The 14033-nt window shown below is 40.6% G+C and overlaps 1 protein-coding gene across 2 annotated transcripts in view; it reads left to right on the forward strand.

The window, feature by feature from the left end:
- Positions 1-13636, forward strand: part of slc9a1a (solute carrier family 9 member A1a) — a 43816-nt gene extending 30180 nt beyond the window's left edge. The window contains exons 6-13 of one of the 2 annotated variants that reach the window (XM_034101995.2): positions 3798-3887; positions 6084-6154; positions 6653-6829; positions 9026-9152; positions 10512-10613; positions 11245-11326; positions 11591-11647; positions 12437-13636. In XM_034101995.2, coding sequence (XP_033957886.1) covers positions 3798-3887; positions 6084-6154; positions 6653-6829; positions 9026-9152; positions 10512-10613; positions 11245-11326; positions 11591-11647; positions 12437-12723 — 993 coding nt within the window. In that variant the 3' untranslated portion in view covers positions 12724-13636. The remainder of the gene's footprint in view (positions 1-3797; positions 3888-6083; positions 6155-6652; positions 6830-9025; positions 9153-10511; positions 10614-11244; positions 11327-11590; positions 11648-12436) is intronic. The other variant, XM_034101996.2, reaches the window with a different exon arrangement.
- The last annotated feature ends 397 nt before the right edge of the window (positions 13637-14033 follow it).

The raw sequence follows: 14033 nt of genomic DNA on the forward strand, positions 1-14033 counted from the left end.
TGGTTTAGGAACATATCATTTCAGCTTCTACTTAAAGTACGCTGATAGCCAAACAGGCAGGTGAACAAACGAATGAATCAAATGTAACTCCGGTGCATAAGGAATACAAAATATGGTTTTATGTAGAGACGTTTCTCCTGTATCTCACAGAATGAACATGAACATAATATACAAAAACAGTACATGATGGCAAGATAAAGACAAACGGGCAGTAGTTCCATACATACCAGTACTATGTATATTTAGAACCATGAACTGCATCAGCACGGTCCTGTCAGCTGAACCATCTTTTAGTGAAACTGTAGGAAGATACTCGGATGTCAAGTCGAACCAGAATGGAAGCAGACAAAATAAACCCTGAAGACATGTTCTCTCTCCTCAGGCAGGATCAGAAACATGTTTTATTCATACTGTCTGATGCTGAGACCAGGGGAGGGGAGGTGGAGGTCCCTCTCACCTGCAATGTGAAGTTATTTCAAGGTCACCTATTATGCAAAATCCACTTTTTCATGTATTTTATACATAAACATGTGTCCCCACTGTGTAAAGAGATTCTGAAAGTTTCAGGAAGAAAGATTCTCTCACTTTTTGTCCTGATCTAAATATAAAAACCTGTCTGAAAATGATCTGATCAGATTTTGGCCACTTTATGATGTCATAACGATTTTTTTGGCTTGTTTAACCATTAGCAAATATCCAACCAAGGTAACCCCCCCCCCCCCCACACCTTATCACCTGAATCTCCTCCTAGAGCACCACTAGCCGCTTTCACACCAAGTACTTTGCCGTACTTAGTTCCCAGCAGTGTTGTAGTCAAGTCACCAATTCACGAGTCCAAGTCACCCTCGAGTCACCACTCTTCGAGTCCGAGTCCAAGTCCGAGTCACCAAGGGAGAGTCGTAGTCGAGTCCGAGTCCAAGTCCGAGTCACCCAAGGAGTGTCCAAGTCGAGTCCGAGTCATCATTACCTGTGTTCGAGTCCGAGTCACAAGTCTTCATGTATTAATCTTCGTGGATATATGTTTTGAAATGTAGCTGCTCCTCTACATTGCTGTTATCCTGTCTATTGAACTGCTGTGAAGCGAGTTTGGCTACAATTCTTGTAATAGGTGCTATACAAATATAAAGCTTATTTCTAATATTAATATTATTATTATATATAAATAAACTATATTTAAAATGAGTTACCTTTTAGAGAAGTGATTATATTTGTATGCCAATATTTTCCTATGGTAAAGTTTTCGTTTTGCACTTTTATTTTGATAGTAATAAGATCGGGACTCTTATTTTGAAGGAATTTTTACGGGTTAAATCAGTTTACAGATAAAGATTTATCCCCAGAAAGCACATGGCTACTTAGCATGCAAAATGACGTCATTCTGCATGTTAAGTATGTGCTTTCGTTATCGGCTGAATCTTTATTTATTGATTAGATCACGTTACTCTGATGATAGTGCTCAAGACAGCCTATATGTCTGAACTCGATCCTTAGAGTAATGTGTTACGGAGCCTTCTCTTCTATATTGTTTCCACATAACGAGCATTTTGCTCTTTTCCAATGTGGAAGCAGAATGTGTGAAAGCATACAGCATGATGCGGGGTGTGTCTGTAGACATCTCTAGACTGGAATAGCGGGGCCCAGTACGTGAACTCGCCATACAGGATAGAGGACATCAGACTCCAGAGAAAATGTGCTCGAGTCCGAGTCCAAGTCGGAGCGTCAATGTACGAGTCGATTCCGAGTCATCGTGGGGGGGGGAATTCACGAGTCCGAGTCCGAGTCCAAGTCATCCTGTGCGAGAATTCACGAGTCCAAGTCCGAGTCGCGTCAATCAGTGCGCGAGTCCGAGTCGAGTCACGAGTCCCGAAAATCGGCACTCAAGTCCGACTCGAGTCCGAGTCCAGGACTCGAGTACTCCATCTCTAGTTCCCAGTACTTAGTCCCGCCGAACTCTTTAGTCTCGGAACTGTCCTAGTAAATCGCGTTAACACCGGAATAAGTCCCTGAGGGAGGATTACGCAAATGAAGCCGCTGACGTCACTTATTCTTCTGCTGCTTTGGGTTTAATGGCAGGCCGCAAACAACTTCACGGCGTATACTGCCACCCGAAGTCCTGGAGTCCCCCCGGAGTTGGGGACTGGCTTCAGTAGAAGCTGCTGGTTAGCGTCTTCCGAGTAAATAGCCAGATGCGCCGACACCTCCTCATCACTCCACCACTCCCATGTTTTTTTGTGTTGCCAAAAGTTATAGTCTCTCTCCGTTGGTGCGCTGGGCTAATGCTAATAATGCTAATGCGAGCAAATAAAATGACGTCTTCACAAAACTTTTCCGAGTTTTACGGGGTGCGGTTTGCAATCCGCCCAACCAATCAGAAATTGGAACCTTTTCCTCCCCAGGAAAGTACCACCAGGGACTAAAAAGGGGTGAAAAGGTTTGCATGAACTAGTTTTTAGTTCCAGATCTTTTTGGTGTGAAAGAAAAATCCCAGGAACTATCGGAACTATTCCTGGGAAAAGTACTTTTTAAACCAAATATCTCGCAGTGGGGAGTGGCTCCTTATTTTTTATCTAAAGTAAAAGACAGAGAATCAGCATGTTTGGAACAGGGCTGAAACAGAGGGGTTTATGGGATGCTACAATGATCTGTTTGGTGTTTGGAGCCAAACACTTCAGAGACATGTTTTGTTTTGAGACCTATAGTATAATAGGGGACCTTTAAGGTTGGACTCCGAGACTGAGAGTGGGATTGAGTGTGTACGGTTAACGGTTAGAATAGTAACTAATTGCCTTTGGGCTGATTGGCCAAATGGTCTTATTAGTTGTCACTGGTCGTTAAACTATGGTTAGCATGACTGCACAAATGATCAGAGTAATCTTAGGTTGGTTAGGACATTTATAACATAACGTAGATTATATTTCCCCCATAGTAAACTGAGGTACGCCCTATGGACGGATTACTCTTTAGGTTATTAAAAAAGTTCTCTTTAATGCCACTGCATGACTCAAAACTCTATTCTGACATTTGTTAAATACCGCTGATTGGCCTGAAGCAGCACTTAGAACATTCAAGAAATGGGATAAACTTGACATATTAACATTCTCCATGTTTAAAGAGAAGGAATAAATGTCATTGTTATTTCATGTTTTGTGTGGCTAAATTGAAATGTGGGGAGGTGGTAAAAGGTTCTTCTACATGCCTGGTAGCAGGACTGGGTATTATTAAAGAGCAAGAGAAATATTCTGTCTTCCACGTTATGCTGTTAGTTAACCAGAGGGCTGGCTTAATCTCTTTAAGAAACCACAGGATTTGCTCAAGCTTTTCACTGGTTTTATCTTTCTAGGATGTGGTTTAGCAGATTTGTGTAAGATTTAGATATTTGAAGGTGATATCTGTGACTTTGTAAGAGACTTATAGCAACATCAACAGGGTTGTGAAAAGTCGTTTGTTAATACGCCATTGCAACATCCGGGAACTGTGACATCACATTGAAGTGGGGCAATACTGTGCTTATGCTTGACTTGAAAGAATGAAGAAACAAGCATAGTGGATCTGTTTTAGTTATCTTCAATTGTATTATAAACCTGGAGAGATTTGTCAGTACTCAGAGTAGTGATTTGAATGTTTTATATTAGCCTCTCCACACAGAAATGATACAAAACATTACAGATGCACTGTAAATCCACAACTCGTCACATTTCACTCCTGAATACTAGATAGATTGCTGATAAGAGCCTATTTCTGTGTTTTCGCTAGGGTCACGAGGTGAATAATGATTGTTTCTCTCCTCCTTCGTGCAGGGCATGACCATCCAACCCCTGGTGGAGCTGCTGGCGGTGAAGAAGAAACAGGAGGCCAAGCGGACCATTAATGAGGAAATCCACACCCAGGTACGACCTCTCCCTGCAAACATCCTCAGTCTTCATGATCAGAAGCTGATGACTTCTTTATGGTTTAAACATATGAAAAACCCAGAGCCTTTTTATTGGGGATGGATGAATTAAATGTACTTTGATCTTTCACCGAGATACCGTGTTTGACAACAGCAACGCATTCTCCTTTACTGTCTTGTTTTGTATGATTTTATTTAGCCAACACACAGACATAAGCATTAATAGACACATGATTCAAACTCAAAACTATATCACTCACAAGAAGGGGAAATGAGCTACCACTGGATTGTAAACAGAGAACAGTACCATACAACAACAACAACAACATGCAAACAAGCAAATACACCAAAGAACTTAATTGTGAATTCAAATGTATAGATTGAAACAAATTGAAGGGATGAATGTTTTAAAAAGCAGATCATTTTAATATCAGCAAGCCTCTGAGGCCATTCAGGGCATCAAATGCTGACTGCTGCTTCCACCTACTGGCTGTGTGGTAGTACTACACCTTATATAGTGTGCTCTTCTGTGTACAGTTACAGCATGGAAATATATATACATTTTTTCCAGCATGGTAAATATAAATCCAAAGAATTAACTTTTCTTAACATTTTACCATTTAGTTAATTTTAACTTGAACACACTATCTCACACACAATTGTTGGTTCTAATCCACAAGTCCTGAGTTATGTAAAGCTATAAATACAGCTCAGATAAAAACACACACACACACACACACACACACACACACACACACACACACACACACACACACACACACACACACACACACACACACACACACACACACACACACACACACACACACACACACACACACACACACACACACACACACACACACACACACACACACACACACACACACTGTACCTCTCTGAGGCTTTGCAGTAAGTCATCAGTGCTCAGGGCTAGAAGAGCAGGCTCTCCTAATGGCTTCTCCTCCACCATAAACCACCGGTGATATGACCTGAGGAGTGAGGACGCACTCCCGCTGCTCACACCGCAGCATTACATCAGAAATAAAATGCTACCCAGTCATCTGGTTTCGAGGCTATTAAATTATTTACCAAATTCATACCTGTCCCACAAAGATACTGCAGATGCTTTTTGTGATTTGACTTGATGTATTTGTAACTGAGTCTAGGTTGTGAAAGGCACAAAATGCAGTTTCCCACCTTTCAAATTTCAGTTTTATGTCATATTAAACTGAATATCTTGTTTTTATAGGTAAAAAATATCATATACAGTGGTGGCATTACCTTGAACTTTAAGAAGATAAATCAATACATCAGCTCATCAATTGACAAGAAAATGAATCCATAGTTACATATAATCATATAAAAGCAGTAGGAGATGTCAAGATGTGTGTAGTTAAAGAGGAATACACCCATGACTCAGTATCAGTGTAACCAGGAGAGCATCCTAACATTATGCTGTACATTCCCACCCTTGAGCTCCTGGACTATTTAGCATAAAGTTGCCTCTTTTGCAAACTGACCTTTTCCCCCCCACCCTCGTCGCTGTGCAGCCGTTACATATATCAGTCTCTTCTGACAAGCAGAGGTAAATGATGTGGCTCCGCTTAATGACTTGTTTCCATAGTAACACTGCATGTCAGACAGGCATCTACAGACTGAGTCAGAGCACCAGGGCTGCGGTCTGAGAAACAAATGCATTTATAAATTCCAGTGAGCAGGCGTGCAGCCACTGCTAATGAGCGCGGTCCCATCAGTCAGCTGGGTGCTTCTGGCTCTCTCCCACGACTTCAGTCTTATAGCTGCTCACCTGCTGCTGTTAGTAATGATGTTGGCTGGGAGGGGGTATTACTGGAGGAATGGTAACTGTGGTGACGCAAATGTAATGTCTGTGGTGCCTTAGTGTACCTGTAATCACAGTTCTCCAAGTACTGTCCATATAAAACGTTGGAAAAAGAAAATGTACATAGAAAGTCTTTGTCAACATTCCTTTTGATATTGTACTCAAGCAGATTTAGCATGGGACCCTGGGAAGTTGTGTTTATTAGACCTACTGTAGGTTAATTTACTGGACATTTATGTATCTTGTTAAGTCTGTTTTACAAAATAAATAAAATAATCACAGAGAAGGTAAGGGTCTTTAGTTTGTTTGTTACTCTCCTTTTAAAAACCGTTTTGCTTCTTTTCTCCCCAGTTCCTGGACCACCTCCTGACTGGAATTGAGGACATTTGTGGACACTATGGACACCACCACTGGAAGGACAAGTATGGATTATACAGTTAACGCTGCTCAGAGTAACCACTGTCTATCTCCGGCTCGACCTCTCATCTTACGCAGTGCACAGTCAGTCTCGCCTATGCTGTCACTGACACAACCACTGAGCTGAGCATATATGACTCCAAGATGAAAACAAGTCTATGACATCATCTACCAAGTTTAAGAGATTTTAGGAGCTAATGTTAGCTACAATTATTAGAAGAAAGCTGGCAAAATTGCACAGGACAATGCATTTTGTTGGGAGGCGTAACCAATGTTAACACTGATGGTGTCATGGTTTTATTGCCATTACATTGTGCGTTCGACATGTACTTCATAATGTTACGTTGAAACAACCTGCTTGTCTATTTGCCACTTTAAACGTTTCCTTTTTGTTTTCTTCCAATATGCATTAGAGATGTACAACCTCTCTGTCATGTTCTTACTCAATGTCTGTGATTTCCCCTTGTGGTTCTTCTCATCTGTAACTCATTTCCTCCTCCCAGACTGAACCGCTTCAACAAGAAGTATGTGAAGAAGTGCCTGATTGCAGGCGAGCGCTCCAAGGAGCCACAGCTCATCGCCTTCTACCACAAGATGGAGTTCAAACAGGCCATTGAGATGGTGGAGAGCGGAGGAGGATTCAAGTTGCCGTCTGCTATGCCTTCCACTGTTTCCATGCAGTAAGTGTGAGCATACACTCTGTCAGAGGTGGGAAGTAGTGGAGTACAAATACTTTGTTTCTGTACTTAAGTAAATGTTTCTGGTACCAGTACTTTACTCCACTACTTATTTTTCTGACAACTTTTTACTTAACCTTCTTACATTTTTAACACAAATACCTGTACTTTCTACTTCTTACGTTTTGAACACAGGCTGGTTCCTTTAGTTTGAATGTGTGTTTGGTGCGTGATCATTATTATTTAGAGTCATTGCGTGCCTATTGATTTGAACACGATCCGTGTATCCATCACTTCCTGGTCTTCTCTAAAGAAGAGGGACCAATGAAAACGTTGTCATGTTGCCGTTGTTCAGCATGGAAACATTCATTGGCTAACAATGACATTATTGTTCTATTAATATAAAGGGAGGTCGGTTACTCTTTAAAACAGTTGGTACTTATGGGTACTTTTTACTTAAGTGCATTTCGAAGCCCATACTTCGTTACTTTTACTTGAGTAAACAAGTTTTATTTTTAAACACAAGTATCTGTTCTTCTACTTGAGTAAAGGATGTGTGTACTTTTGTGCCATCTCTGCACTCTGTCTTCTGTCATCCTCTCAGAATACCCAACTGTCCCGAATTCTTAAAGCTTTACTGATTGTTACCGCCACTTGGGGGCAGCAATATGTCATCACATTTTAAAAGTTGAATTGGAAGAATTGGAAGCTAAAAGTTATTTATTTAAACAAAATGCACTCACTTTTAGCTCAGATTTTTGTCTCTACAAACTCCTGGGGAAATATCTGAATCTATAGCTAGTCACTCTCTATTGCCGTATGTTATGCAGGTAGTTCCCAGTATACTTTTTATACTTTTTCAGCAAAAACAAGCTTTGAGAGTGACCTGAAATCTAAAAATGTGGGCTAGGCTGCTAATTAATGAGCTGAAGCTTGCTACTGTATATATCTGCAGAAACAGCTGACAGAAGCAATTTGATACACTGTAATTATAAAACATTTTCATTGCAGTCGATTATTTCTTGTTCTAATACTTTGTGTTTTCTGATTAAGTAAAAGGTCTTCTTAATGCATAGTAATCAGTTCAACATCATCTGGACCTTTTAACCGCAGTAGTTTCTGTCAAAGCTTTACATGGAACAGGAAGTAACAGTTCCTCTTTCATACGTTGTGTAATACCACACTCTATAGTCTTTTGTTTGATTTATAATACGTCAAGGGTTTTATTTTGAACGTTTTATTCAATTTTTCCATATCTAAATATTCTTAAAATCACTTTTGATTGAGAGACCAGCTAATGGATGTTAGTTCTAAGCAGCTAGTATTACATTAACAGCATTTGAATGATCGTCTCCTCTGTCATGTGTGAATGCACCAAGATGAGGAGTCTTTGCTTTTCATTATTCAGAATGCTTTTATGCTGTAACCTTTAAAAAAGCAGCTGTTTACGCCTCATGTCACACATCTGCAGTATCAATTAGTCAGTGATGAATTGTTAGCGTTGGTCAGTCTTAACACCCAGCATGTGTGCATTGGTTATTTCTTACTAAATGTAAGTAAAAGCTGAAGATAGTTTGATACATCAGTAGAGATCTGCAGTGTTGAGAATTAGATGATCCCAGTAAAGGTCACCTATTATGCAAAATCCACTTGTTCATGTCTTTTCTACATCACCATGTGTCCCCTCTGTGTAAAGAGATTCTGGAAGTTTCAGGAACAAAGATTCTCTCTCTTTTTGTCCTGATCCATTTATATAAAAACCTGTCTGAAAACGATCTGATCAGATTTTGGCCACTTTGTGATGTCATAACGATTTTTTGGCTTGTGTAACCATCAGCCAATGACCAACCAAGGTAACCCCCCCACCCCCCCCCCCCACACACCTTATCACCTGCATCTCCTCCTAGAGCACCATTGTGGCTCCTTATTTTCATCTGAAGTAACAGACAGAGAATCAGCACTTTCGAAACAGGGCTGAAACAGAGGGGATTATGGGAAGCTGCAATGATCTGTTTGGTGTTTGGAGCCAAACACTTCAGAGAGATGTTTTGTATATATCTGAGACCTATAATATATTGATGAAAAACCGGATAATAGGGGACCTTTAAGATAATTGGGTTTTTTGTATTGTCTGTGTCACCTGTCATGTGTGTCTGTAGTACAAACACGCATAATCCTAACTTGTGTTATATTTCTCAGGAACATCCAGCCCAAGAAGCCTCCTCCTGCCAAGCCTGCTGAGAAAGCTCCGTCCCAGCTGTCTAAAGGCCGAGAGGAGGAGATCAGGAAAATCCTCAGGAGCAACCTGCAGAGGACACGGTTGAGGGTAACACCACTTTATGAGCAATACAGATGTATTGCCTTATATTACGGGGGGGGTTGAGAGGATATCACTATTCATATTGATTCTCACTGGTTATATGGGACTATAGTAGGGATGCACGATATTGGAAAAAACTGACATTGCGATACAGGAATTGAAGAAAAGACCGTTTTTTTTCTGCAAAGCATCCTTTCTTGAACTTTAATGCTATACAATTGGTATTTTTCTAACTATATTTTAACCGGATGAAGGATTTTAGTCACGGACGTCTGGATCTTAAGTTATCAGAGCAACAAGCTGAGCTAGCTCGGTTAGCAGCGCCGAACTGCCCTGGAGAAACACAAACTACTTTATTCAGTGTGTTTACCTTTAATCACCGGGTCCGTTTGCTTTGATGGTGATTGGTGGTTTGCTGTGCATGCAGAGCCTGCATGTCACTCACTCAAGTACCCCTGACGTGAGAGCCACGCAAGTTTTCCTTTTGTAGCAAGCAGCAAAATAAAACGCTGAACTGAACGGTTACAACTTGCAACTGCACTACTTTTTAATAGTTGTATTAACTTATTAACTGATCGACATCAGAGATGCAAAATATAATCCCTGTGTTTTTTATATTGTAAACTGTATTTAAATAATGTGCGGGCATGTATGCATGTTGGTATGGATGTGTGAGCATATGTTTATGTGTGTATATGTTTATATAGATATATACTTATTCGTTTTATGTGGAAATGCACTGCGAGGATTGCTTTTTTAAATGTCGTTGTACCTGGTGCGATGACGATAAAGGAATTCTATTCTATTCTATTCTTCTATAATTGTAACATGACGTGTTTGAGTTAGTTTGCCTACTTAATATCGCACGTCCTAAAAAAAATGCGATCGCGATTATCGTCACGACACGATATATCGTGAAGCCCTAGAGACTATAGTATTGATTTTACAGAGTTAGAATTAAATCAGTAGCTCTACTCATACATTAACCAATTCTGACTTAAATTTGTAGGGACGGAAAAATTGTCATTGATTTAACGAGAGACTTCTCATTGATTTAAAACATCAATGTTCCCTTGGGGTCATCAGGGACTGTTTTCAACATATTTTCTGCAGGGCCTTGAGATAAACAGAAACAAACAGTGCCACAACTTTCTATTTTATATATATTCTATCCGTTAATCATTAAATGTATTATTATTATTCTGTGAGCGTTTTTTATTTATACTAAAGGTTATTTGAGTATACCAACACATCCTCATCCTCTACTCACATCTGTAATACCCAAAAGCTGCCACAGGGAGCAGTGAAGACTATACCCTGGGAACAGAATAAACCGAGTTGTTTTATTTGTGTTTCCTCTCTCAGCTGCGCTCCTACAACAGACACACTCTGGTGGCCGATCCGTTCGAGGATGGCTTCGATGACTTACTCATCAAGAAGCAGAAGATGATCGAGCTGGAGAAGAAGGTATGATTATTATTATAAATATGATATTATCAGTCTCTGTGAGGGTAATGCCTCAAATCACAATCAGTCTGAGGCACCAACCTGCTGTGTCAAATGTTATTGACACACGCACAGCTAAAGGTAAAACACATTCTGTTGATTAGCCAACGCCAAAGGAGACTATTTGTAATAAGATAGGTGTGGTACACAGACTTGGTGAATAACAGAAGATGTTATAATGCAGAAAGAAAAGTATAACACATCCAAATCGGAGGAGGAGCAGCTCTTCTCCTTCTGTACCGGCAGCAGTTACATGATTCAGCCAAAACTATGATTTATATTCCAATTAAAGTCCACCTTCAGTCTCCATAATTCATTTCCTCGACACAAATGGAGGCTGATGTATTCACGCATTTCGCTGTCTCCAACACAAACTTCTGTTCCATCAGCCTGTAATTACATAATGAAAACCGATGTGCTAGAAGCCAGTGCAGACTCGAGAGGATTCCTGCAGAGAAAGCAACAAATAATTTTAATGAAGCGCCTCTAAGATATTGATTAATGATGAATCTCTGAAACGCTTTAGTTGGGCTGCTGTGAAAACAACGTGTGTGTTTATTTTAAAACATATATTTTCCCTGTGTTTTCCCAGATTAAAGACATGAACAACTACCTGACGGTGCCTGCTGCCCCCCCCGACTCCCCCACCATGTGTCGAGCCAGACTGTCCTCAGGTAAACTCATCCATCTTAGCTGCAGCCAAACACAAACACTCCATACTAAAAGGCACCGCAATAGCAGAACGTTTTCCATGTCACTGACGACACCCAAAGCGATGATACGTTATATGTTGTCGGGCTCACAGCCTTTACACACCACTAAACACTGCAGGAAGCACCGCGACTGTTCACTGCTGCAGAAATAGATATTTACCCCCTGGTGGAATTATGTTTGCATGAGGCTGCCAGCATGTAAACCAGTGTGTGGTTTCGTTTTAGGCAAAGATACTGATTTCAAACCTGCTCTGCAGCAAAAGGGAAACAAAACCGGTCCAGGTATGTAGTGAGTGTAGAGAAGATTCATTTTGACTCGATAACCCAACAGCGGTCCTAACATGCATGTGTCAATCATGTTGCTTGGTAACAATCATTAATTATTCATCACTACCAAAAGCGATCTCATGACATGGCCACATATGGATGATTCATTATAGCTGAGAAACAAACCCTGCTGTTTAGATTAGAGTCAAGCATGATGTATTATAGAATGTCAGCGTCCCATTGGACATTTTAAAGGTTCAGTGTGTAGAATTTGTAAGGAATTATTTGCAGAAATAACTATGTTTTCATTAGTAGACAACCACCTGAACAGTATTAGTGTCCATGTTAACATTCTGTGGTAGTGCTATGGTCTGTCTGAATTTCATTGTTTCTTAAATATTCATTATTGTAAGCATGGCCTCTGAGTGAGGTGAAGGTCCTAGAGAATACCACAGATAGCAAGGTGATATTCAGTTGCTTGCAATCTGCAACCTCACCACTAGATGTCACTAAATCCAACACACTGAACCTTAACTCCAGGTGAAATCATTTCCAGCATGTGCTGCATTGTAAATCGTTGTGGCATTATTTCTGTTGTGTAGTGAATATTTGGAAAGGTCTTGAAGCCCCCTGTTGTCCTGTGTGTGCAGTGATTGTACATTGGTAGATTTGTTGATTTGTGTTGTGTGTTGACTGCATTCTCCCACCATTATTTGTGTTTTCATGCACGCTCATGGAATGAAGACAAACGTATTTAAAGCCTTCTTCATGAAGCTAACTAACATGTCCTCCTCTTGCCTGTAGACCCTCAGTCTTACAGAGCCAAGCCGGAGTCGGACAGCGTGCCGACCTTCCAGGTGGACCTGGCCTCCCCCCAGTCTCCGGACTCCGTCAACGTGATGGATGAGTTCAGACGGGCCGGCCAGCAGCGGGGGGGGGTGAGGGGGGAGGAGGACCATGGCCTGATGATGAGGCCTCACAAAACAGGTGAGGGAGCCGATGGCAAAGATCCTCAGAAGCTGACGAGGTGCCTCAGCGACCCCGGGCCCGGCGCCGACGAGGAGGAGGAGGACCAGCCCTTCCTGCTTTGATCCAGCTGGATGTGGAGGTGTCAGCCCCCCCATCACTAATCAGAGAGACGGCTGCTTCACTGCTCCAAATATTCTCTTTGGTTCAGACACCAATCAAGCCAAAACTGCTAACGCTGTACGAAAACCAGACACACAAAGCAAAAGGAGTCTGAGAAGAGCCATTTGTTTGTTTTTATCATTGCTCTTTATTTTTCTAAGACCGGATGCGAACAGCTGCTATCTGAGAGACGGTGGAGTTTATGGTTGATAGCCTGAGACATTCAACAAAGAACTATGCATAACCAAAGGCTTGGACTGCTTTAGTGTCAGACAATGTCGTTTTTACCTTTTAGTTTTACTTCCTTTTTAATGACTGGATAAGTGTTAGGTTTTTTGTTTGTTCATGATTTTTTTTAATTTAATTCTATTTGAGACATTCTGGGCATCCAGGCCTACATTTGATAAACAAAGCAAACTGCTTCATCCAATCCTTTCATTTCAAACATTGGGTTTAAGGTGCTTGTTTTAATCCAACATCTCACTGAAACTCTTCTTTCTTTCTGTCACTTGAAATAGCTGGATATTCAAACTTTAAATAGTAGCTAGGTTCAGATATTTTGCCTTACTTTATGTAAAACCTTTCACTCGGTGCATTTTAAACTGGCGTTCTATTTATTTCAGGGGTTCTGTTTGAAATCACGTTTGTGTAGATGTTTTCAGTCGTGCTTAGAGCCTTGTTTATCGGCTGTGGAGCGAGTTGTCTGGATGTGAGAAATTCCTTACTCTTGTGTCAAGGAATTTGCTTTTCCAACCGTAGAGTAAAGCTGCGTGTTTGGGAAGCTTGTGAGACGGAAAGTGATGCAGCACGCATGTTTTGATGTCTTTGATCATGCTTGATTCCCCTGGTCTTCTGAAATTAAATCACATGATGTCACATTTCAGTGTAGATGTTTTACTTCCATTTTAAACACCCTTTAAAACTCACTAAAGGTCGAGTTATCAGTAGTAGATGTCACTCTTAATATATGTATAGAATAAGTGTCCATCTAACTTCACACTTCTTATATCTTAAACTAATGCCTGGTTTTATAATATCAAACTAATTCATATTCACTTTCTTGCCTATTTGCATTCTCTTTCTTTGTTTTTGAAATAAGCCTCTGTGCTCTCCATCACTGCTCAGATTGTAACACAAGTGAAGGGTAGCTTGTACAATCCATCCACACCTCTAAACCTCTTGAGAATGGAGGCATATCCTGGAAAAAAAGTCATTCTATGCAGTAAAGATGTGTAAAATATGTAAATGAATTATGAGAACCTATATGTATGAA

The sequence above is a fragment of the Pseudochaenichthys georgianus genome, chromosome 16, assembly GCF_902827115.2.
Source record: "Pseudochaenichthys georgianus chromosome 16, fPseGeo1.2, whole genome shotgun sequence".
Taxonomy (NCBI): Eukaryota; Metazoa; Chordata; class Actinopteri; order Perciformes; family Channichthyidae; genus Pseudochaenichthys; species Pseudochaenichthys georgianus.